The 26822-nt window shown below is 41.7% G+C and overlaps 1 protein-coding gene across 1 annotated transcript in view; it reads right to left on the bottom strand.

Moving 5' to 3' along the window:
- The window catches only part of NUAK1 (NUAK family kinase 1), a 48900-nt gene that overhangs the window by 5430 nt on the left and 16648 nt on the right, over positions 1-26822 (bottom strand). The window contains exons 2-5 of the mRNA XM_057420468.1: positions 19519-19639; positions 8453-8604; positions 7105-7170; positions 94-213 (exon numbers count right to left, since the gene is read on the bottom strand). Coding sequence (XP_057276451.1) covers positions 94-213; positions 7105-7170; positions 8453-8604; positions 19519-19639 — 459 coding nt within the window. The remainder of the gene's footprint in view (positions 1-93; positions 214-7104; positions 7171-8452; positions 8605-19518; positions 19640-26822) is intronic.

The following is a 26822-nucleotide window of genomic DNA, read 5'->3' as shown; positions in this document are numbered from 1 at the left end:
CATGTGAAATAACACTAGCATTAAGACTAAACCTCAAGAACACCATCATCAAAGACATCCCCATACCACCACAGAAAAACTGACCCTTCTTACCTCTGGGCCTCTGTAAGGTCGTCCATTAACTATTTCAGGGGAAGCATAGAGTGGGCTTCCACAAAAGGTCTGCAGAAACTTGTCTTTGTGGTAAAGGTTGGAGAGTCCAAAATCAGCAATCTGCAAATAGAATTACACAAGGCATCTGTAGTATTAATGTTATCTTAATGCAACAGAAAATCCTTTATCAGGAAAGACTTAGCTATATTTGTCTCTGCTGGAGGGCAGGGATCTCTCGACATGGAAAATCTCTCAGGTTCTCTGGTCAACCCATTATTCTATGATTTTTTTACTTTTCTCTCTAAAGATCCTCCAGAGAAGGAGAAGGGTCCCTAGGTTAAATCCCCCAGATCAGGAACAAAGATGCTTTGGTTCCATTCCTAGACAGGTCACTGACTGACTACACAACCATCAGTCAGTAATTTTATCCTGGATGAACGGCGTATACTTGCAAAGACAATCTTATACTGGGAGGCACTGGGCCTGCTGTGCACTGATTGCTCTTCACCTTGTACAGTCAGTAGCAAAGGAAAGCAAAGTAGAAAGTACTACCATTCTTATCACACACATGCAAGCAAAAAGCCAAGACCTTTAAATCCAACAGGAGGAGTGAAACACACGTGTGACAGGAAACTAAACTTTACAGAAGAAAGTGGTTTTTGAAATTATCTGGAATTTAGCTACACTTGAAGGGGTAAAAGTGAGGAACTCTCTCACTCTTCCAGATTCAGGGACTCCAGCTGAGGAATCTGAGCTGTTAAGCACATGAGATGTCTATCATGAGATAATAAACACAAGTCTGGTTCCTAACTGGAAACAATAGGCCCAAATCCGGCTTTCCCAACACAAACAAAACTTCCCCTGAGACTTTGGGAATTTTGCCTATGTAGGAATTGCAGGATCAGGTCCAAATATTTTGTTTACTTCAATTCTCTGGTTTTGTTCTTACAAAACAAAGGCTGAGGATAGCAACACTAAATGCTCCCACAACCTTTGCATTTCCTTTGTTTCTCTAGCACAAGGCAACATATCTCAATTTTTATCTTCTTTAAAACCCAAACACTTCTGATTCCCAGAGATACTTCTATTACTGCTCACTACTGACATAAGGTGTACATAAAAGACTAGCTTTAAAAGCCTAGGCATTAAAGAAGTATTATAGCTATAAGAGACAGGACTTTTCTCTGGGTTTTCTTCAACTTATTTGGTCTTTTATACCAGAAAGAAATTAAATCCAAGGAATCATCACAAGACAAAATTCAAGAAAATACAAATTGAACAGAAAAGGATTCATCAGCAGCATCATTCATTCCTGCTTTCTAAAATGCACGTCACCAGTGCCTCTAATACCTGTTTTAATTGCAATGTCTAGTGAACTCTTGGGAGACATAAAGTCTTTGTCTCTACTACCTAAACTCCTACAGACACACCTAAAAAATGTCACAGTTGAGACCAAAATGAACAAAGCTGGTGATGTATGGAGAGAAGTTCCCAGTTTTCTTTCTCTAACCCAAAACAGAAACAAGTATATACACACTTTATAAATAGATATATATATTGGTATATCTAGATACTTTCTCATTACAAATAAAAACATTTTAAAAAATTATCATTTTCACAGAATTTTTAAAGTCATAGACCAAATATGAGATTTCATGCTTTGCCTTATTTTATTCTGATGTTCTGCAGGTGTTCCACTGACAATCTGGACTCATGCTATCCTGCTCAAAGAGCATCTGATTCTTGTTCATTAATGTTAATGTATCTCCCCATGTCCATTCATAGTTTGCATTCACTCAGTCCCTGAGACAGTGTATTATCAACCCGCAGCAGAAAATTCAACCCTTAAATAAATGTGGTTTGTAAAAATCTTCATTGTATGGCTGGAATGTCATTGAAAACAGCTGGTGTACAATTGCAGTCTGCAAACATATTCTCATGGCTCAGATTGCACTTAATTGCCCTAAATTCCACTTTCTTATCAAATCACCCTGCCTGGCTTGCAGGAAGTTGGTTTTAAGCCTTATGAAGTGTGCCCTGTCAATCAGGGGAAGAATGGGATCATTTGAAGTGTTAAAAATTCCTGCTGGTCATAGAGTTTTATTTTAGTTCAGGATGCAGCTAAGACAAGGACAAACACTACACAGTGTGATTCCTTAAGAAAATACATTCCCTTAACACCATGGAATGTATAAAATGCATGTGGATGTGCATGAATATATATATAGGGACACACATACCATTGTTCACACTAAGAAACTCTCAGACTTGGGCATTCGTGTTTTCATTTTGACCATTCCGGAAAAGAGTATTTATGTTACAGTCCACTCCCATACTCACAGACTGATGTTTATCAGCTTTTCCCATTAAAACTGTCATGCCCCCCAAAACAAGATTAATAGAAGCCAACATTACTTCATGTTCTTGGCACTTAAATGGACCTAAGGCATCAAGTCAAAAAAACTTCCTAAATTGGGAGGAGCACGGAAATTGACTTTTATTCCACTCGCTTCAGGAGGTGTATGCTTCATATTTACTGTTAACTATGATAAACCAGATGTAGTTTATTGTTTAAGTGTGGACTATAAATTCCATGCAGTTCACACTCATGGAAATTGTCAGTTTTATCCCACTTAAGAATCTGTCCCTCTGTACTGTAGACAGAGAAATAATTAGGTCTCTTAAAGCAAATGAAACGTATGTGCAGTCAGTGAGACTGCCAGCAAGGTAAATCCCAATTACATATACTTACTCTGTAAATATGAAACCCTCATGGGTTTTTAGTGGTTAGTCTGCTTGGTGTCCCCTTACCAGCCCAAGAGAAAGCGCAGTTAGTAGGATTAAGTTACTATTATACTTGCATTTTTCTCTCATTCTATCAATTTGGGGTTGATCATACAGTTTACGTCAACATCTGCTAGACATCTCTTTTAGGTGCAATTCCCAGCCCAGGATCCTCCACAGCCCTGCTGTGAACAATGAGGCCCCCTTCATTGTGCCAGGTTACATGACAGAGGTAGGTATCCTTGGGGATAGGCTGGGAAACAGGGCAGGGACACAGTATATGGATAGGCCAACAAGAAGCACTAATTCCCTGGCTGCAGCGCTGGGCAGCAGTTTCTTTCCACCTCCCTGCGTGCAGTTTCGGAGAGAGCTGAAGCGCTTGGGGACGTGAGGTCCTCATCATGCCAAACTGCAGGAGCTATGGGTGAATGGAGGCAGCTACATCCTCACCCCACTGCTATTTCTTCTAGTAAGTTCATACCTACAATGAACCAAAACCTAGTATCCTCAGTCTTTTTAAAACTAATGAAGAGAAAAAGGCACTATAAGAAGGCTTTCTGAAGACCACCAAAGGCAGATGCCTAAAACCATCACGAATCTCTTCCCAAAAAGGGCTTTCTAACTCGCCAACTCAGGGAAGCAATCTGGAGCTACCTTAGCCCTAGTGCTTGTCTGACACTACCACCTCCAGCTGGGTTAGGATGATGAACAATGATATCCTTTCGATGGGATGAAAATGACAGTGACAGGCTGCTGTGCCACTGCAGGGTGGGGGCAGCAGCTGTACCTACCCCAGGGCAAGCAGAAGGGGCAGCTCCGAGTTACCTGAGCTGGAGGGTCAGTCACCAAGTGCAGAACAGAGTAAATTCTAAGGTGAACTGTGCTGTCAGCAGCTGGCACATGAATATGAGGAAGGAGAAGCTTGTACATGCTGCAGAAACCCTTACTTCATTGCCATATTATTTCTTTAAAGAATATGGCACCATGAGCAAGGTAAGAAAGCAAAGAACACTCTTCTGCCCTAAAAGGCTGCAGAGTTTTAGGAAGGTTTAGCTCTAGGATTGTGCCCCAGTACTAACTTCCACAAACAGGGTAGGTCCCAGGAGAAACACTCGCACTCAGGGTTTCTGCTACACAGTTGGGTGCCTATCTGGGGAGCAAGACAAGGTACTGTTTGATTAATTGGCTGGATGAATTCCTTGTACCCCATGGATCTGTGTGCATGTTCAGCCTCACAAGTGTTTAAAAGTCACTTTATTCACTTGTGTTTTGCTGCATTTAGGCGTTTCAAGTAATAGTTTGCAGGAAATATTACCACATACACCCAGTCCCTGAAAAACATAATTATATACCACAGAGCAGATTACTTTCTTTCCCTCATCACCTTCCACCTCTGGCCTGTGGATCTGCAGAACTCTTCAAAATGCATAATTTTATGTCAGCTTCCAGACACTGGTGTTTCCGAGTTGCTGTACTCCAACATGACTCCATTTCCAAAGACTTTTTTCTCACTACCATAACTCCATACACTGCTTCATGACCTTCATATAATTAGCTAAGATTTAAGAATGGTTTCCAAGTTAGCATAGTATCATGTAAAATAGCTTGGGGCCCTTTTCAGTCAGATAATAATTTCTAATGGATTACATGTTCTCTTCATTTCCTGTTCTAAAAGTATTACTTAAGTCACTATACACAGATCTAATTTTACAACATCTTATTTTTTCCTCACATTGCTATGACATGTTTGTGTATAGCCTGATGTACAGATCACTGCTTTCTTCAGAAACATGTATTTAATTGCAGATTGCACCCAAAACCAAAGGGATTCCTTTCATTTTCTCATTCTTAAAATCAAATTGCCAATGTTGTAAGTGCTTTGTAATCCACTGAATGAAATATAAATAATGGGAAAGTACAGATAAGACTATCACTCCGTTTCTAAAAAATGCCTTCCACTGAGTATTTGAAGCCATTAGTCAATACCAAACCCCAAAATGCATATTCCTTTTTTCTGCCTGAATAAACCATATACAAAGCTGTCAGAATGAGGACCTGATAATTTTACTCCTAATAAATAATTTACTGTTCCATATGTGTTTCCTTGCCAACGGTTACTGTTTGGTGAAACAAAAAGAAGGAAGTAACATGGAAACCACAGTAACATACTCAGAGCTTCAGTATCAGCAAAGTATTGGCAGTGTGCTTAACATCAAGTATTCAAAACTGATCTTAGTCAGGAGGTGCAAAAAACAGACAGCAGGGAAAAAAAGGAAAACAATACAAAAAGTCATCTCTTTAAGTAATCCAAATTCAAGCACTACTGATAGCAAGATGCATGAAATACCAACTGCTTCCCAAGTCCTGTCTGGTTTTCAGCTTCATGAGACCCTTTGCAGAAACACTTGCTAGTGGACAGTAAGGGAGCTTGCAGCCACCTACCCATGCCATGGCAGCCTTGCCCTCTCAGAGGTGTACCTTACACTTTGCAGAGAAGAACCTAAGGAAAGGCTGGAAATACGCAAAATACCTACAAGGCAGCTTAAACACAGTGCAGTTTGGGAAAGCAAAGCCTTCAAGAAAAAGATGTCCAAATGATTGGAAAGGAGGCGGGGAGTCATGGCTATCTGAATTTCTTCCACAGCAGTGCCGCTCATTACAGCAGCTGAAATGCATCTGTGGTTCTGAAGTCCCTGGGTCAGCTACATGGTCTGGACCCAAACACAAAGCTACCTGTCCCTGTCCCATCCTCCTGCTCTACCCGCCGGACAATTAGACTCCCATAAAGAAGAGCAGGGAGGGAGTGGAGCCTTCTGACAAAGCACAGCTCCCTGGAGGCTTGGGGAAGTGATTGGTTTTGCATATGAGGACCACAGCGCAGAGATCCAGCCCACCGCAGTTAGCAAATTCTCCAAATTCCTCTTTTCTCTCAAGAATTCTCTGATTAGCTGGGAAGACAGCATGGCGTGTAATGCGGAAAGAAAGGTCATTTTGCCTGCGGAAGTCTGTTTCGTATACAATGTCCTAGAAAGGCTACTTTTTGTTTCCAGCCCTGCTGAGAACAGCTCAGGCTGCTGCAGCCAGTATCCCGACAGGGACAGGAGCAGGGAGGTTTGCTCTGACACTGGATGTTAACAGCAAAACGTCCAAGTATTGCATTGGATGGGCCTTCTGTAAAAGACTATTTTTAGAAACCACATATTTATGTGCCTTTAATCCACTAGTTGATCCAAGTTAGCTTCTGTCATTAGCATTACACAGATGGCAGCTACCATATGTTACTTTCCATTTCCATTGCACATCAGCTTAAAATGAAGACAATCTCTCCTGCATGCAGCGCAGAAGGCAGTGTTTGCAGCCACATGGCTTTCAGTGAAGACAAAATGAAGACTCAGGTTATTTAGGTATCTGGCTATGCAGTGAGCTCCCTGATTACATTGTTAATGAAAAAAGGATGCCAAAAAACATCAGCAGAAACTCCTCAGCATCCTTCCCTCTGCCCATAGATGAGTACACCGAGCCACCCTCACATCTGCCTACCCAGGGAGGAACAAAGTGGAAAGTGAAAGAGGTTCAGCTACCTGGAAACTACACTTACCTCTGCATTATTTCTTTGTGCTACAGCTATTAGGAAAAAAAGAAGACAAAGGGAAAAAAAGTCATTCCCATGCTTTCACTAGGGAGAAATGACATGGAAATGACATCACTGGCATCACTATCCAAAGTATACGTTTGTGTCTGGAGTTCCAAGGCCATTTCCTAATGAAGCGCATGTGCTTTACTAGGTTTATTTTGAAACTTTATTTGCTTATTTTCCAGCCATGATCAAAAGGACATTCAGAGTGTTCTGTAGGAGGCACTTGAACCATGTAGACCAGAAAAGTTTCTTCCTAGCCCCAGCAGCAGCCAGCAATAATATCATTCGTACAATAAACCCGACTACATGACATGCTCTGCTATTTCCTACCAATAAATAGATACTGCTTCAGGAATTGTGGACCTTGGGTGGCAGGACAGGGCCACTTCCCCCAGGTCATGCAAAGCTTCATTTAGCATCTATGATCAGTGACCAGTGGTGCTCTTTCCCTAACTTCCAAACCCCTGAGCCTCTTGCCAGAATCTGTTGCTTAGTAGTTGTTGCCATAACACTGGCTCTTCTAATTCTTTAGTTCAAAATGTTACAAAACATACAAAGCCATTCTGAGAAGCTGAGAAAAAGAATCTTACCTTAATATTAAAATTGTCATCAAGAAGGATGTTTTCCAATTTTAGGTCCCTGTGGACAACACCATTCTGAAAAAAGGAAAAAAAAAAGGGGAGAACATGAGAAAATATTGGGAAAATTAAAGGTGAGCTGGCAGGGTGGTCTTTGCATCTACATTTCAGGACTGATTTCACTGTCATAACACTCACGGCCCAGTGACTAGTGACAGGCAATGCATTAGTCATTTGGTGTGTGGTTAAGGGAAGAATGACTGGAATCTGTCCTCCCACAAAGCCTCTAAAACAGCAGGGGGCTAGGGGAATGGAGGGCTGGGGGGTGTCTTTTCGGAACTTAATTCCAGCCTGAATCCTGCCCCCACTGCGCGAAAGCAATATATTCTTCCCAGGCACCAGAAAACAATATCTGTCAATGACGTTAGTCCTTACAAAAGCCCTCATTCCTCCAATGTGCAGCCATGTGGATTGTGGGGTTATAATCCTAAAGGACTGCAAATGTTAAGGCTGGCAGTGGACAAGCTAGGTTTAGGTTAGAGCCTTCTTTAAAGAAATTTGGAAAAGACAAACTGCATAGGAAAGAGAGCTGTAGCTTTTCAGCACTACAGTGAGGACTTTGAAAACCTCTCTTGTTGATCAGACTTCAAGTGGAGATTAAAGTGTTTAAGAATTCAAATAAAAACTGGTGCTAGCTGCTCAGCGCCTTTAGCCTCATGCAAGTTTTTGCTCTATGCAGTTGATTCAAAAGCAGGGATAAAAGGTCCACGATGACAATCAGATACATTGGATTTAATTGCTTAATTTGTCATTCTAGTGGGTACCATGATGTAAAAAGTCATTAGCAAAGCATCATTCTAGTGCTCCTGCCACATCTGGAGAAATGTTCCTTTTGCCTATCCAAAATGAGCACATGCTAAAGTTCGTATATGAACACCGTTCTCTTGGCTTTTTTCTTTCATATATTTTATCTCCTAAAGTTGTTCACGTGTATATTCAAATTGCAAACTATCATTCATTGAATTTATTAATATTGTAGAAATCCTATAGGATGCCTTTTCTAGTTAATGATGTTAATAGTTTTTTTAATGTCAAGAGAACTATTTTAAAGGCAAAAAAGCAACATAGGGCTAATGTAAGGGAGTGGCTCTTATCTGACATAACACAGGAAAACATCCTTAGTCTTTAAAAACAGGCAGCGAATAACTGCAGCATTTTTAATGAAGACCTCATGCCATACTGATATAATCATATGTTGTGATATTTAATAATGAATGCTGTTGCCTCAGACAAACTTTGAAATATGTAAGTTACTAGCAGCCTTCAAACAGCATTTTTTACTATCAAATCCTTTGCTCACCTTGTGGCAGTAATGTACAGCAGAGACTATTTGTCGAAAGAAGTGTCTTGTCTCTCTCTCGCTTAATCGCCGCCTCTCACTGATGTAATCATACAACTCTCCTTTGCTTGCATACTCCATGATGATCACAATCTTATCTTTATTTTCAAAAACTGCACAGGATAAAAGAAAAAAAAAATATCACAGTTGATTCAGTATGTTTGAAAACTGACACATTAAAGAGTGAAGAAGATTCAGGGTGACTGAACATATCCTGTATCATCACTGCAGCCTGGAGAGATGCACTACCAACACCACTGCAAAAAACAAGTTCCAAAGCTAATTTTTTCCAGAAGATTACATTTCAGACCAAGAAAAGGAAGTTGAGGCTATCTTCACTTTCCTGTGGCTACATTAAAGAAGCTCTTTGCCTTTATAATATGGGATCATAGGGTGCCAAAATCAACTTGATCCTAATGAAGTAGATACTCGTGCCAGTGACACCTGAATACTAATCCCTGCTCCATCTGGGACTACTTCTTACCAGTAGTCCTCTTGAGGCTAGAGGACAGAAGGAAACAGGAGCTCTCATAATCTGGAAAAGATTAAGAGAAGGCATAATAAACTCAGTCTTCAATGACTGGCTCATACAGGGTTACCTGTATATAAGCCAATACTTTATTTGCTTATAATGACATTGGTTGGCTTTCACCTACTGTCAAAACCCAAAAAAGTGAACTGATGCATGTGTCATCTTCCAGCTCAACTCTGTGCAGTATCATGGTGGGCACGGACACTTGAGCTAGCAGAGGCTGCAATGTCTCTGGAGCTGAGCAGCTCTTGTCAGTATGGTTCTTCACCCCATCTCACGCACCCAACTCATCCTCAAGCTTACTTATCTCCTGCCACCACCACATGTCCCATTGCATGTTGTAGATATCTTCTATCACTTGCGCAAATCTGGCAACAATGTGCAACTCCCATGTAAGCAACAAAAAGAATATTCATCCAATACACGTCACAACTTGACTGTTCTTTGGGCCTGAGGGTACTCTGTGCCACATGCTGTCAAGGTCCTCACTGGGAGCTGCAGATAACTAAACACTTAATCTAGTAAAGCAGGCTGTGAGTAGTCTCAAATTGCCATAGTGCCCTGGCTGCTAAATAGTTTTTCCCTTCTGACATTGAAAATCCACTTCAACGCACTGGAAACTTCCTGCATGTACCATAAATAACCATTGCTCATACTAAAATATGGTCATTTTCCTTTTCATTTTATCTGTGGCAGCAGCCTGCTGAGGCTAGGTCACGCTGGCAGCAAAGCATCTGCAAATTAATGAGGTTACAGCAGTTATTATAAATGGTTGTTAGTTTTGACCAGTCCTACTGGAATGATGCCTTCTTCTATCTCTTTAGCAAAGTTCAATCAGTAGTTCTTAGTGGGGTTTTTACTAAAAAAAAAAAAAACAAAAAAAAAACCCACAACAAAACCAACATAAAAACAACCACCAAACCCAACTTCAGCTTTTGCAGTGAAATGTGAAGCTGCCCCTCTCAACACAGAGATACTTGCTGTTCTTAGGCTTTGTCTCATGTCCTCTCACACCCTGTCACTCAATTCTACAAGCCACAGCCTCTGCAGTTCCCTCTAACACCCCTGAACCCCAGCCAAAGAGTTATGATAAAAGTGAAAGCGAACAGCCAGATAAAATTGGCTGCTGACTTGTCTGCTAGCCTCACTGTACCCCAAAGCAGAGGCTCCTGCCAGTGATTACATCCTATGTGCATCCTCATTAGTAATAAACTTCAGAAACCAGAAGAGCCACCTCTGGATGGATTATACTTATAGTATCCTCTCCACGAATGACAGACTGATATTGTTTGGGAAAAACTGAACGTGCCTCATGTCATATAGGGAAGTGCAGCGATGTGTTACCAATAAAGCAGCAATGCACACATTCGTTTCTCTAAGCTTGGAAAGGCTAGTTACATACAAGGCTGTTTAGGAAGGCAAAAAGAAATAGTTTCAGAAAGCACAGATCACTAATAACGCTCTTATTTAGGAGATCTGATTTAAAAAAAAAACAACAAAACAAAACGGACCTAATTCCTCACCCTCCCCCCCAAAAAAGCTGATTCAATGAGTTAGGGTTATATCAGGCACATATAGATGAAGTTGCCACATGGCATCACTGACCTCAGTGGACTCTCATGGTGGTGCACACTTTAAGCAGTACCAGCTGAGGACCACCCTGAGCTCAGGGGGACAATTTGCCTCACCAGAGGTGCACAGATGAGGGTATGGGGGTGAAAGGGACCTTGGCTCTTCCCACCCAGGCCCCTAACCATTGATGCCCTATCAGGTGTTCAGTGCCAATGATGACAGTAACAGCAGCACCAGCCCTGATACGATGGAGCATTCTTGGAGCCTGTGCTTTAATCAAAGTTCTGCCTCCATCACTCAGTCATAAGAGCTTTTTCAAGTCATCCTTGATGTTCTGAAGTTTTAAATGCAAAATCTATTTTTTTTTTCTGGTCTTAAAATTAGCATGTTATACAACTCCTGATCCAGACATATTTTCCTGCATTTTTACAGAAATGAAGTGGAAAGACATTTGGTTTGGAGGAATGTGCATTTAGAGGTACTTTCTATTTCAAATTTTCTCTTATGCCCTCTAGGAACTTGAATTTAAGAAAGGAGAAATTGCTGTTCCAAATTTTGAATTTTTGTCACAAAACAGCACTAGAATCAATGAGAAGAGAAGCATCCTGGTAACTTGCATTCAGGTTTCAGTTTACCAGCACTCTCAGGACAGATTGGAACATTCTTTTTCTTCATGAGGAAGCATGGGGAGGACACTACCCTTGGACTCAGATGACATTACAGAGGTCTCCTCAGCATCATCACAGCTGAATGATTACAGAATTAAACACCTATTTATCTCTTCACCAACCAGCAGAGGTGACAACCTTTTTTTTTTCTCCAGGGAGATGGAATGTATATTTACAACTGCATCATCTCAGTTCAGAGCACCTCTATTGTATCACCTGAATCTCAAGAGGGGACCTGCAGCTCCTGTAGAGAGGGAATTGAACAGTGGACAAAAACATCTTAAATGAGAGCTGCCACTGAAGGAGAAGGAGTGAAGAGGCAGTGAGATTTTTGTCTATAGACACACACAATCTTAAAGAGGAATTCGGTGGTCAAAACTATCGAGCACATGACAAGGTGATATTCTGGCAAGTCTCAGACCATCAGCCACATACACCTCAAATTTTCACAGTAGCAGTTAGGATTTCAGGCAGGTTTCATACAGACACTTCTGAATTTCCCTTCTGAGCACAGTACGTAGTTTTATAAACACAGGCTCCAAGAAAGCATTGTGGCTAACAGCTGAGGGAAGAGAGGAGGGCATCAATTAAAGACTGGATTAACTTACTGCAATTAATAATGACGTAATAAATATACTGCCCTGTTAACACCTGGGCCGTAACCTGCAGGCTGATGATGGACGGATTGCCTCCATATAGCTTCTGGGCCTGCTTGGCTCACTCTTTGGGGTTTTTTTTTGCAGATGATTTATTACCTGCCATCCTACCGGATATTCATTCCGAAACTCACCCTCACCTAGAAGTACGCCTGAACTGTACCTACTGCCGACAGAGAAGCACAGCTTCAGCAGGATGCTGCACCCCAGGAACATCCCACAGCTGGCTACTGATGGGACAGCTGTGTCATACAAGCTTGCTCCTCAACCTGGACCAAGGTCAAAGGAAGGAGTGGGTTATGTATAAGAAAGGTGGGGCTGATCTTGCTTCTTTCAAATCATCAATACTCTGCAAACAGCTGGCCAAATAAGATAGGTGGAGAACTGTCAGTTCAACACCCAGAAATGGTAGCAGGAGAGATGGTCTGTCAATCACAAATCAAGAGACAGGGGTTGCTTAGATACAAGGCATGCCTTAGATACACGGCATGAGCTCCACATATTAGAGGAGACAGCAGCAGGAGAAATGCTTGCTACAAGCTGTGTGTCATTGATTTCTTAGTTTATTTCCATGACTCTGCAAGCTGGGTTACACTGAGCAGCAAGACCTCAATATGGTAGGAGGGCCACTGCAGCACCTCAGCCATAGTGGTATCAAGTGGTGCAGGCCAGTGGTTGCAAAATGACAGCATTCCTTTCAGACATGCAGGACAAAGTATTGACTTCTGAGACAATGGCCACAGGGAAGAAGGCATGGACAGATCTGTGGGAGCACATCAGGAACCAAGGAGTAGGAACGGGCTGTGCCACGAGGTGCAAGGAACAACATGTCTATTCCCAGGAGATGAGCAAGAGTACTTTATTTAAAATGTGGGCCTCAGAAGTGTGGAGAAACAGCATTTTCCAGTGGGCTACAAGCTTCTTTGGGCTTGGTCTGTTCACCCCAAGAGCATCAACAGAGACTAAGAGCAGTACCCTACTCAAGCAGCAAAGGGTGCTTAAGGTGCAGTGGTCAAAGAAAGATTTCTTGCAGCATTTCTTTAGGCTCCCCTCTTAAACAAATGTGTTTGTTTGTTTATTTAAAGAGGGGAAAAAAGAAAGAAATTTCTATACTTCTAGGCTGATAATTGAAACCAAATCTGCTGGCTTCAGAGCTCATCGAAGTATACATATGTGAAACTGGGAAAAAACTTCTCACTACCAAAGACATATCTGAGTCAAAGTACATTTTGTAACATCAACAATCTGTCTCTTTCACAGGCTGTTCTACTATAGCAATAATTCTTGGATATAATCTCTCCACTTATTTATATTTAGAGGCTGTGAAATGATGAACTCAGCTTCTATCTACAGCTTTCCATTTTCCAGTGCTGGTTGTGTAGGGACCTCTTGCCGATCAGCATTCTTCTCTTCAATCCTACTGCTAAATCCTTACATTTAGCTACACCAAAGTTACCTCCACTGGAACTCTACAGTATAAGTTTGAGACTGGATGAACATACTCACTATCCCTCGTAAAATGCTAAAATGGACTTCACCTTGAAAGTGTTGGAAGCCCGCATGGGCTTGCAAGCATGGGTCAGAAAGATTTAATAGTACATTGTACACCTCTCTATTAGGACAGTTCACTTTGGACTTACTACCAAATTCAAACAGCAAAACAAAGCAGAAGACTTTGCCCTCCCTCCAAGCTTGCAGGATGCTAAAGTCAGAGTGAGTGCTTGCTGAGGGGGGTGGATTTCCCCCCCCCCCCCACACGGTGGACTACCTCCTTGTGGGCTGTTTCCATTTGGTTTACATGTAACCTCAGGGTAAGGATTTTAGTTTGTTAGTTTAAGAGGGGCGGCCAATCTCTTCGCACTGGAACCATTTGAATTCTCTTCATGCCTTTGCTCTCTATCAGAGCAATCTCCTAAATTAGTTCCAGTATGTTGACATTCCTTCCATCTGGTGTCTTTCCATTCAGTGGTATTTTTATTACTCTCCTAACAGCCGCAGACAGAAGTACCTTTCCACTGCTACAGAATGCTCTTTTATTAAAGGTCAGCCAAATCAAAAGAACAAGCAAGTTTGTTTTTAATTTTGGAGATGCAGACTAGAATAACCTTTTCATTCAGAAAAGTCATGTTTGACCCAATTACCTCACTTGGGTAATAAGGCTTGAATTATTCTTCAAAAAGACATGCGAGGACTGAAAAAGTGGGGATTTTTACCTTGGAAATCCAGCCCGATGCATCTTCTGTGTTCTTGACTGCTTTGAAAGCTTTACAGCCCCTTGGTGTACTTTTTATTTTGTTGTTGGGGGGGGGGGGGGGGGGGGGGTATTATTATCTTATGACTGCTTTTTTTTTTAATAGTGCATACAGAAGACATTAAAACATCCAGGGTCCAGTGTAGAAAACCATGTGTTTTCTATATAAGCATGTATATATATAGAACATGCTTAAGTAATATAGTGTGCATATGCTTAATTACAATTGAAGATAGTGAGATATAAAGTATCTGTTTTAAAGCTAAACTTGTGTTAAACTGTTTTCCTGAATTACGGCCTTCTCTTCTGCATATCTTCTTAAATTAAAGGAATGCAGTTAAGATCCTGCAATAATCATTTTAAATCAGACAGCACGCTAGAATTTACTCCCCAGTAAGGAGATTAAATCAGAACAAGAGCCACTACCCTTGCTGAGGTTGTTTCTCAGAGAATAAGACTGGGGATATGGCAGATTTTGATGGTCTACTCTTTATAAAAGAAAGAAAAATGACAGTTGCTAATTCAGCCACAATAACACGCTATGTTAATTGTCTTTTATTTCAGCAAAGAATTAAAGAGCTAATTCCCTTTTTTTTTTTCCAAATTATGATTACAAACTGCTGAGGAACTTCAGACAAGCAAACATTTACATTGTGGTGGGAGGACTGTGTAAATAGAAAGATAAAAATAAATCTCATCATTGCTTGCAATCATTTTGGCATCTGAATTGGACCTGCCAGTTTTCTCACACATTTCAGTTTAAGTCATGTCTAACAAAGCATTGATTCATGTCCCTGAATGACAGGAAATTCATAAAGGTAGGGCATGGTAACTAAAGAGTTAAGTTTGTTTTTACTAGTTTCATTACTATCGCCAGACTCTTGAAATATTACTTTATGTTCTTGGATGTTATCAACTGAAAACAATGGCAATAAAGCACTCAAAGGTCAAAAGCCTACATAATTAGAGGAAATCAATTAGAAATGTGGTTAAATAGTGTCACTGCTGAAGTACTTTTTCTTGGCTAAGTAATAAAAAAATCATTCCAGCTTTCCAACTTTCATCATTCTTGTTTAAAGCCCAGTTGTCCATGTGATGTTTTAAGGGACTTTTGACTTTTTCAGGTGTTTTGACCACAGAAAGGATGAAGTCATTAGGCACCAAAGTTTGTTTTGATTATGCCTGAAAACCAGGAGATAGCAGAAGCTGGGAGAGAGGCTGGAATTGCCTTTCCAGCACATAACTCTGCTCTGCCCATGCGCAAACCCACCAATGGTGTGAGCTGCCACCTCAGTTCCCAGCTACCTGGCCCATCCAGGGATGTACATCACAGCTGGTGGCAGAGGACACTTGCCTGAGCTGGTACTGCTGGAGGGGACACAGTTTGTCAGCAATGGCTCACGTCCATGCACCTTGCCAGCTACCACCCAGGCAGAATTTTGGCAATGCAGCTGCTTTAGGTGATGACATGATGACTTGACTGACACAGTTCAAGAAGCTCTGCGCTGCAGGCAAGCCTACCAAGTGTGCACTGGCTTTTTGTTGCATGAAATCTGGCAAAGTGTAACAGTGAACATGTATTTAGCAAGTAAGTATCCTGAAATACTATGCCACCACCGTTACACTCTCAGATCTTCGTCCACTGCTTTTGGGATTTGAAAATACTGAAGGGCTGAACCAGTTTCCTCATTAACCAAAACATGCAACTCAAGTCATTGTGGACTGGTAGATATATGATGGAGAATCTGTGCTTTGAAGAAAGAGGGAGGGAAGAAGTTTCTCTTACGTGGGAAAACCCTTTTTTGTGTGTGTTGTTGCTGCAAAGGGTCCAGTGCTGTTCTAAGCATCCTGGCCCAAATCCAGAAAAGCACTTCAGCACATGCTTCCCTTCCATTACTCATTCACATTAATGCCATCATGTTCCACGGGCACCAAATTGTAATCCTAATATTTACTCATTTTTCAAGGAATATCTTCATTAAACTATTTCTACAAACATGTTCACTAATGACATGTTCATTTTTAAGGGCATTTTGAAAATGGGTGGACTTTTCTGTACAGTTATGCTGATCAATGACAACTCTTCTAGCACGGAAACACATAGGTACAGTATTTCACACTACAAAGACTCAAGAGCTCACTCTTTGAATGTACCAAGTGTAACTTCACTCTCATGATTGGTCCAACACATGTTTAAATGTTTGCAGAATCAGGCCTGATGTTCTTTCCTGGTTTAAGTTTTATAAAGTATTGCCAGATGAGATAGATTTTGCACTCAGGCTACCCCTGGAAAAATATGTTAGCTCTCAAAGGCTTTATTATCAAATCCTGAAGTTTTCAAGGCAAAAAAGAAATAGGGTGGGGGAGAGACAGAGAGATGAATGGAAAGAGGCATTATTCTATAAATTAAAATTTATGTGCTGAAATCAGAACACTACTAGCAAAGCCAGCTTCATTTATCCAGTCCCTTTCAAGGAGTTTAAAGTCACTTGAAAGAGCACTTCCCTCACAGCCGCACTCGACAGATTGCCAATTACAGCCCTGCTGAGAGGATGGAATTTCTTTGGAGTCACAACTGTACATCTGCCCTCACAGTAACAGGCAAGGTACGTTTGATTAGGTTACAAAAAAATACACCTAAACTGGAAAGCTTTGTTTCCACGCATCTGAATTTGCTCAGTATGGTGAAAAAAGATAAGCTTCTGTTTACATCAAGTTGACAAATTCAGAGGTTAATTGCTTTTAAGCACGAAGGTCAAAAGGATACCTAAACAAGGATTCTACTTAAGGAAAACACATGTTTGTAAATGAAGTAGAAAGAGCTTTCAAAGATACTACAGGGAGATACAGCATTGTCCATGCTATGTAGATCTGTGCAGCCTGGCAGCTACAGAAAGCACTGTCAGAGATGCAGTGACAGTCTGAAAATCTACAGTAAAAATTAGTAAGAGAGGAGAAAATCATCTGTGTGGTGGCTTCAGTTTAAAAGTTAAGCATCTGATCTGTGTTAATCAGCTGGACTCCATCTACAGCCAAGAGGAACCTCCAGTATGTCATTTACCCTACCTATGTGAAAAAATATCTCTCAGGAAGGAGCAAACGACCCTCTGTGGATGCTGATCTCACTTGAATAGAGAGGGGCATTAGACTTCTAGTGTACAACCACTGCCTAAATGTTGGATGGCTTAAATTTGATGAGATTAAGCCCATTCCTGAGCACTGACTAACTTCAACATTTTGTGTCAGAAGATACCAATATCATCACTCTGTGCATCATTCAAGAGAAACAGCCACGTTTAAAATCTGACTTCAAGAGGATACAAATACTTCAGTCCTAGATGTAGTCCCTTAGCTTCACTACAAGTACTCTTCAACTTAAAATGAAGCACACACTTAAGGATCCCTGAGCTCACATCTTTATCTCTGAGTTGTACATAGCCACTCCTCTGGATTCAGCTGCACAACCACGTCTTCCCACTGCTAGAATATCTAAGTTACAGCATTGGCTGCTAAAGGCCAAATACTGACTTGGACTGCTTGGAAAGGCTGGATGAGCTGTATAGCTGCTATAGCTCCACTCTATGTAACTTCTTCCAATGGACTACAGCCCAATCAAGAAGCTGACTTCCACTGCCCATCCCCTCAGGCCAGGAATTAAACATTAGAATCCACAAAAAGCTGCTCTGCTTTCTAGAAAAAGAAAAGGAAACAAACCAGTAACAGAATGGAAAATTCCCAGAATGCGAGAACAAGCGTCCAGGTTCATTGCCACAAAGCAGTGCTGCAAGCAGATGGACCACAAGAGGACCACAACATTACCTGCCATAAGCACTCACCCTCCTGCAGACAGGGTGAGCTCTACATCGTGGAACTTAACTGGCTCTGCTGCAGAAGCACCGCTCCTCCCTCCATGGGGCCAAAGGGGAAAGCTTTGCTCCCACAGGACTTCATTGTCTACTTCTTAGAAATGCTGTAATCTTTCTAACTTTTACAAATGTTTTAAGTCAGGAAAAACTATTTAAATTAAGGACGAGAAGGGCAATGGTCAAAGGACTGCAGCATGCTTAATCTTCCTTCTTTTTGAGTTCCTGTGCACATTTGAAATAACTTTTGTTCCATTTGCAACCCACATGCTGACACAGCATCCCTCCCCTTTTCTGTTCCCAGATCCTGTTATAAGTTTATTCAATAAAAAGACAGATATTCATCTCAAGTACAAGAACATGCTTTTGAATAACTCAATATGTGATACTGTAACAGTACGCCAAGCCAGCCCTTGTTTTAATCAGTCGTACCAACTCTCAGAGTGGAGCTGCCATATACATATCATCACCTTGCATATTTACCTCATGGGTATGTAAATACAAAGGGCTAAATTCAGGCTGCCTGTTCTGCATGCAGGGGAATAGGTGATCCACAGGGACAAGGCTGCCTGACCCTGATCCCTCCGAACCTCTGGAATCCACACCCCAGGTCCATCATGCAGCTGCCCTCGTTGCACCAACAGACCTCTTGGCTGGTGTCTTTTATCATGTACCCATCCTGAACACCTCAGCTAGAGCTGGGATGTTACTTGAGGAAGGAAGGAAGGAAGGAAGGAAGGAAGGATGGATGAGGAGATTTTACTATAGAGTAGACACTCTATAAATACATAAACAAACAAACAGGCAAATGAGGGGTGAATGCCCCTGGCTTCCAGCTCCTTGCTGTAGGACCAGAAAGCAGCTTCCGGAGGCAGGAATTAGCAGGTTTCTCAGCTGTGTCCCAGGAAGAAAGGAGTTAAAAGGGGGAAACAGGCTAAGTAAACAGGAATGATAAGCCAGTTACTAGACTTACAGGAAAGCGTGCAGAGGTGGCTAGGAAGCGGATGCTGGGATTCACAGGGAAAAGCAACCATGACAGAACCAGCAAGACTCACTGGCAGGTAAAGGAGGACCAAAGGTCTACAGCAGACAAGACTGGTCTTGTGCAGTCCAGGGAAAATAAAGCATACAAGGTCTGGCTTAGGGGCTGGGGACATAAATGGACACCAGGCTAGTGCGTGAGGGTGAAATTAAACTGAACTGTTCAACGGGACCAAGGAAATGAGGTGATACATGCAACGATTTCACACCTGCCATGGACACAGTGCTTAAGCCACAAATGAAGCTGTTCCTCCAGGCAAAGGGCTATGTATCTGTGAAAGACTGGTGGTTCAGAAGGAATGTAGCACTCAAAACAGTCTCTTTGGTAAGGGATTGGTTACACTAGGTTAGGGGTTTGCTTGGTGCATGATGTCAAGAAACATCAACATCAGGTCTGCAAGGAACATAACAGAGCAGTCAGAGAAGAGAATCGCATTCACTAACCTTCATATATGGTGATGATATGAGGGTGGCTGAGGGATGACATGATCTCAATCTCCCGTCTGATGTGAACCATATCTTGTTCATCCTTAATTTTGTCCTTACGAATGGATTTTATTGCAACCTATAAATTCAGGAAACCAAGCATTATTCTTGGAACTGAACAAATGCATATAACCCATTAAGGAGAGTTCAAAAAATAAATACAGATGTTAGGTGTTGGCAGAATGTGGAATGACCAAAACAAAGCTTTAAAATACAAATCTCCATGCCCCAGCTCCTTCATTTTAAACCAATATACACACTCATTACAGAAATGAGTGACGTGAAATTTTAGGGTCTTCAGGTCCTAAGACTTCACTAAGGGAGAACACAGCATCTTTTGGAAGGATCCCTGTGTTAGCTTAAGCACTTTCCATCCAAGGCAAATGGCAAATCTCCCAAAAGATTTTGATGGGAAATACATTTGCTTAAACATGACCGCATCCAACAATTTCAAGCAGAAGCTTTGGAAGCAATTTTTCTGAAATAAGGTTGAGATCTCTGATGGAACAGAGACAAGGAAACCAGGACACCAGTTACAACTTTATACTTGTCCCTGTTAATACACAGAGGATCACATTAACACAGGTGGCTCCATGGTTCTCTAAAGCAAGCAAACCACTCAGGAGTTATGACTTACTTAAAAATCAGAAGAAATAAATCTTTGAAATTCACATCTAAACTCGTCCTCATGTAAACCCAATGCTTTGGGGTCCTACATAGCACTTATGTAATCACTGCAAAACCATATCCTTCCTGCCTCCTTCCTCAATCAGCAACCTTTTTTTCAAGCACATCGTGTGACTGGGTATCTTTCCAAAAGGCAGGGTGGGAACAGGGGAAGTGATAGCTGAACTTGCAATATAAATTAAAATTATAACAGCCCTTGTGAGTGTGTGCATGTGTGGTGCCTGTGAAAAAAGGGCTTATCTGAACAACGCCAAAAATAATTGCGGAGGTCAGCTCATGCCCTGTAAGAAATGCAAAACCAACAATGGAGAGAAGCTGGTGGGAGAGGGAAGGTGAGCGCATTGTGCATACTGAATGGCAGCATGGCCTTTATTATATTCAGTATTTACCCTGCTTTATTTTTGTAAGCCGGAGTTGAAGGAATAAATTACCAGCTAGTTTAAATCAATACATCTTTGAAAGGCATCACTGGCCTGCTGAGATGACCACCCTTTTACGGGTAAACAAAACTTTTGCCATTCTATGCAGCCAACTACTGTGGACTTCTCCTGGGAAAAGATATGTAAATCTGTGATTTATGTGATTTCCCTAGTTCCTTCTGAACAACATAATTTTACTGCCTACTTCAGTAATTGCAAGTGGCATGGCTGGTATTGCTTTCATTATATGAGGTAGTATCAAGGATATTGAAGAAAGTACAAAAAATGTAAAATATTATAAAATAGAAACGTACATAAACAGGAGCTAGCTTAAAAGATCAGGTTTCCTACAAAGCCTTCAACTCTGAAAAGCAACATTGTTCAAAAAAGCATTAAGCACATGCCCCATCTCCTTCAACTCCCAAAGATTTCAGCACATGCTTAAAATTAAGGTCACGCTCAAGAGCTAGCCTTCTTTGGGACAACAGAAAGAAAAGCAGAATTCCAGGGACAAAACAATTTGCATGTTAAAACCTAAACAATTCTTTTCTTCCTCTTGACCCAAGCATTTGGGATAGAGATTTAAAAAGTACCAAACATAACTATGGTCTTATCTACTTGGCACGTGTTTTTAGAAAAGGTAATAAAATAGATCTTAATTGTATACGTGATCAAGATAATCTCCAAGTACTTCTAGAGATGGAGAAGGCAACTAACACTAAAAACAAGGTTGGATTTTTTCCCCCTTCCCATGTTTGCACTGGGAAAGGCTGCAAATGCAAATACACCCTGTATACAAGAAGAATGTGGGTGGCTCTTGGAGCAGCATGTGTATTCCTGCAAAAAATAAATAGAGACATAGGTAAAAACACATTATCTATTAAAAGACAGTCTTGTACTTGGCTCTGAGGAAGACTTTAAGAAGGGTTTCATTGTCAAATATACAACAGGGAGCAAATTCTTCACCATTCATGGCTGGTAAACTAATAACAGCACCCCAGAGGGCATGGCAACCTCCTACTAACGACTCTGCTTCACAGACAGGACTCTTGTACATCTACACTTAATTACTGCAAATGGCCTCTGTGGAATAATTGCATATATGAAAACATACATTTTTAGATACAAAAATGCAAATGTGTTTGAAAAGCAGTCTGTAAATATTTGTTTGGATTCATCTTCAAATGCAAACAGATGTGTTGCCTGGGAACATATTTTTCAACAGGACCAGAGAGTTTACAGTCTCACAACCCACACTAAACAGTGCTTAAGGCATGTAGGAGCCTTACTTTATAACGGGCATTCCCAAAATTTTCAGCAATTTTTGAAGATTGTACTTAAACTCTCCTGAAAACATCACTTCCCAGTTGCAGAGGTAGAATTCAGCAGCCCAGAGTACTTGGTATCATCAGTGACATCCAGGCTGCAAGACCTCAGGTTTTAACATTCAAGACTCCCCTTTCCCTCCCTCAGCTACTTCAGATCACAGTGACCAGCGCTTGGAAACAAGGAAAAGACAACTGGCATGCACGAACTATCTCCAGTGGTGTCAATGGAGCCAGGGCAGCCGGTTCCTCTGAGGCATCCATCTGCCCACACTCGGACCATCCCCTGCGATCCTGACAAACAGCAAGAGTGCTGTGAAGGAGGCAGCGCCCCTCAGTCAGGGCACAGCATGTTACCAGTAGAAGCACTCTGCAGGAGCAAGGCTTCAGACACTTCGGGCATGTACTAATGAAAGAATGTAACTGTCTATTTGCATAGCACACGAGCATGCTCAAAGCAGAGTGCAGCCATTTACTAATTTAACCCTGGGAGGCTTTCAGGAGATGAGGAAATGGAATTGAAAGCTGATATAACTGCTAAAGGAAACAAGGACAGTAGTGTCTCAGAAATTGCTGCCTGCCTCTCCCTCCCAAATTGTGTAACACACTACAGGACTGCTGGGCTCAACAAACTATTTGATTATTAAAGGCTGATTTCTGATACCTTTGCCTATGTTCAATTGCTATTTTTCCCCCTCAGAAAGAGCTTCAGGGAAGTGAAAAGTTTGAAAGCATCTCAATAAATACTTTTCACACGCACTGTCTGCCTGGTAGCCTGCACAATCCCCAAGTCGACAGGATCCACATATCAAAGCTGCTCAAGAGTGCACAGCCTTGCTGGTGACCTGGTCTGAAAGGCTAAACAGCAACTGATTGCTACCAGCGGACTGTCACTGTCAGAGGTGGCATCCCAAAGCAGCATTAGTGGAACAGCAGGACAGTGTTGATTCCAGCTCTTCCTCTCTAAGAAAGGGATTTCTGGCAGCCAAGTCTCTTTCACTTGCTTCCATCTGCTCAGACCTTAACTTACTTGGGCTTAAGTCTACCGATACGAAAAAAAAACCACAAACAAGAAAGCAGTCCAGTTTGGTCAGGGTTTTTTGAAGTACTTCATGGAAACATTACTAGTCATGACCATAATTCAGGTATTTATTATATATTACACTGCTTTCATCTCTCTGAGCAATGTCAGATCCTTAGCTGTATGTTATGGTATCAGGTTGTAAACCAAGTCTCTCTTCCAGGTATTCTAAAGTATCAATAATGGAATTTCTTTCATTAAATGTATTTTACTCAGAAATGTATTCCCAAAAATACATTTTCAAAGTGCACTTATGCTTTTACACCAGGCAGAGCTGGCTCCATTTTTCAAAACCCCACTTGCAAGACTGCTGCCAGATACGGTACATGATGAACCTGAGCAATTTAAACCTAATGAGAAATAATCTCAATCAAGAAATACCTTATGAAAGAACTTGTTTGTTCATTCTTCAGGTCTTTTTCTTTCTTCCTTGCCTGCTTACCTTCCTTGCTTTCCCTGAAAGCAACAGCTCCACGGTATACAACATTTAAATTTATTAAGGGTCACAGCCTATGAATCAAGAGCAGGGCAAACGCAACATGCTTTTTTATATCAGCGACATTAACTACTCCAAATATTCCAGCTCAGGATCTGCAGAGAAAGTGCTGTTAGTCCCTTTGGTACTCTCACAACACGGTACTTATACTTCTACCACACTTTCTCAATATATTTTACTGGTTTTAAGACTTAGATAATTTAATTATACTATTTTTATTAACCTTACTAGTGGAGGAATTTGTATTTTTCCTAGCTTCTTGTCTTAATGAGAATTTCAGATAACTCCAAGACCTTGCACTCAAACAAAGTAACATATCAGATTCTTAATAATGAAATCTAAACCCTTTCACCCCAACAAAACAGGTTCAACTTCACCCAAAACCCCTGTAGACACAGTATCCAATCTGGAAAAACACTTTAGCACATGCCTAACTTCACACATGCGAGCAGGCTGTTGACTTTTGTGGGATAGCTCGCACATGTGAAGTTATATGCATAAGCACCAAGGTCACAGCTCAAAACTTGGCCATGCAAAGGTCTCTCTGGGGATCAATACTGGCTGTATGCACCAGTAAAATCCTCAGTATGTATTCTGTAGCTCTGATGGCAACACGGTCCCACACATGAGGTTAAAGGGGGAGAAAGACGCACAAGAGATGGACTGAAACCACCTCCACCTGCACTGCCGGTTCTGGTACCATCCTCTGCTCAGAAGCAGGGAGAGAGGCTGGCCTCTTCAAAACATATAGCACAGGGTTGAGAAAGCAGGGTGGGTATGAACCTCTAATATTGCCAGGCATTTCCAAATGCTCTGTACAAGCATAGGCCAGCAACACTGCTGCTCTACCTTCCAGAAGCAGACAGGAAAGAGGGAGAACAGCTTTTGGCTTCCCATCCCTCAATGAGTCAGCTTGCAGAGTTTACTGGGCAGGAAGAGTGGAGAAATAAGCTGCTCTCCTCAAGGCTGCAATAAATTACCTGTCTCCTTTTGCTGGAAAGAGGATTTATACTCACCCTCTGTACTGGTGTAGAGAGATTACTAAGTGTTTTCCAACACACTTCATTCTTCTTTGCTTTTGTTTGGTATGAATAATTTGAATTGACCTATAACTACTTCAAAAGGATGACGGTTGCAAAGGATTCTGTACATTCAGTCCTATCTGTGAGAGAAATGTCTCTCCTCCTTTAATGAGCTTCTTGGCTGCTGGGCAGAGCAAAAAGGGTAGAATTTTCTTTTTACAGAGGCAGATCAAAACCATCATGTAGAGAAAAATATCTCAAAGTCTAAACAACTGGCAAAGGGTATGACAGGCAGTAGGTGCCCATTTCCATATCAAATCCCTGTGTCTGCTGAGTCACTGCTGGCATTATCATTCCTGGGATGAGCAACAAAGCTGTATTTTCATCAAAGCATAAAGCTGTTTCTCTTGATTTCAACCAAGGAAGTTGGTTCATGTGTTTGTTTCCATTTAATAAACCTACATTTGCCTCATTTCCAGCTGAGATGTGGCAAGATTAGCCGCAGTGCAGAAAGTCACAGATTTTTAAGTCAGTCAGTGCTGTAACTGAGGCTGACCACCTGAATGCCACAAACCACTGAACCCTCCCCAGCTATTTCTGCATGCAGTACATTCAGTCCCACTGAAAACAATATTCCACTCGTTATTATCTATCAGGGCTATTTTTAGGACTGTGGTGAGATATGAGCAAACTGCTTCTTTCCACCGTGTGGGCTGTGACTTCCAAGCTGGTTCCAGCTCTTGTGCATACCACCAGTGCTTGGAGCAAATTCCAGATGGCTCTTGCAATACTATAGTGGAGCATCAGGAAAGTGGTACCAGGACAGAGTGCAGTCTCCAAGAAAGGGAAACCAGCTTGCTGCTACTAAGAGATGTTTCAGGAATGCAGCTTGAAGAAAATTATTACAAACTATTTTCTTGGGGTGAAGAGGGAGGGGAGGGTTAAATACACATAAACCTCTCCTTTCCGAAAGCTCTGAAATGAAGCCATCCCCACCCAGCAATGGGAAGTGGGTGAGCCCAGCCAGTTTCACAGCTCTGCTTCCTTTCTTTGAGACTAAGGTGGGAAGTGCAACGTGCCAAGTGCCAGCATGGGCGGGGAGGTAAAGAATAGGTGGATCAACCTATTCTAGGGGAGAAGAGAAAGGGAGAGCAGAGGATGTTTGGGGGTGGGGAAAGAAAAGGCACATTGTTCTTTCTCCAGCTCCACGGAGCTGAGCAAGAAAGAATAACGTCTGGCACTGTATTATGTTTTTTCCAGGGGAGTCTCTGCCTATGGCTCTTGGCCCAGACATCACCAACATAAGAGGAAGAGAAACAAAGCTATGAAATTGGGTGGTCCCTGAGGTTGCTGCAATCAAATGATAAGGAGGATGATGCTGATAATGCAGTTGCATTGAAATGGCACTTCCAGAGGCTGCACAGAGAGAAAGGAAAGGCAGTGGATGGGCTGAATAACTGTCTATCCGGTCTCTGGACCTTCCAGGTGGGAAGAAGGAGCCATGGATGGATACCCCTACAAGAAAACCAAGCATCCAAACGGTTCTGCAAAGGTATTCCCACTTCTTTTTGTAAGCATCTTCCACGTTTGCTGGGAAAAAAAGCTATCTTTGAGACTCCAATCGCAGGCCAAATGCAGTAATAGAGAGAATCACACAGGACATGCAATTTCAAGAACAAGATTTGCACAGTCATAGAAAACACTTTGTGCACTCATTGAAAAGTTGAATAAAAGGCCATTGTGAGTTTAAGCAAAATTAGCGCCTGGCCTTGTGCATGTTGCTAACACATCTCCAACAGCTCTCTCTTTTAGAGAAGGAGTAAGGTCAACACAATGCCGCTGTTTTGGAGAGTGTTACTTTTCAGATCCGAAAAGCCAGGTCATCTCCATGGTGATACTGCCTGGGAGACAAGCATGCCAAAAAATCCTTATTAATTATTTATCAATGGCCCAACTCTATGGTTTTGATATGTTTGCAAACTATGCAGCAATCAGGGGTGTTGCTTGGAGCGGTAACTGGTGCCATCTGCACCCAGCGAGATTCTGCCGATTTAAATCTCAGGGCTTCTGCCCATTACTCTTGTTCCATTGCATGTTTGTTCATGTCATGGATGTTACCAAGGACAAAACGCTGTTACTGTTGTGAACTAGCAGCTGCACACATAAAGGGCAAGGACGCATGTGCCACGATGCACCTTTCAAGTTCATTTGCTTTTAAGAGGCAAGGGTATA

This window comes from Pezoporus wallicus, unplaced genomic scaffold (assembly GCF_028554395.1).
Source record: "Pezoporus wallicus isolate ANWC-B61680 ecotype Strahan unplaced genomic scaffold, APGP_CSIRO_Pwel_v1 contig_2871, whole genome shotgun sequence".
In the NCBI taxonomy this organism is placed as follows: Eukaryota; Metazoa; Chordata; class Aves; order Psittaciformes; family Psittacidae; genus Pezoporus; species Pezoporus wallicus.
This window is presented reverse-complemented; position numbering and strand designations above follow the sequence as displayed.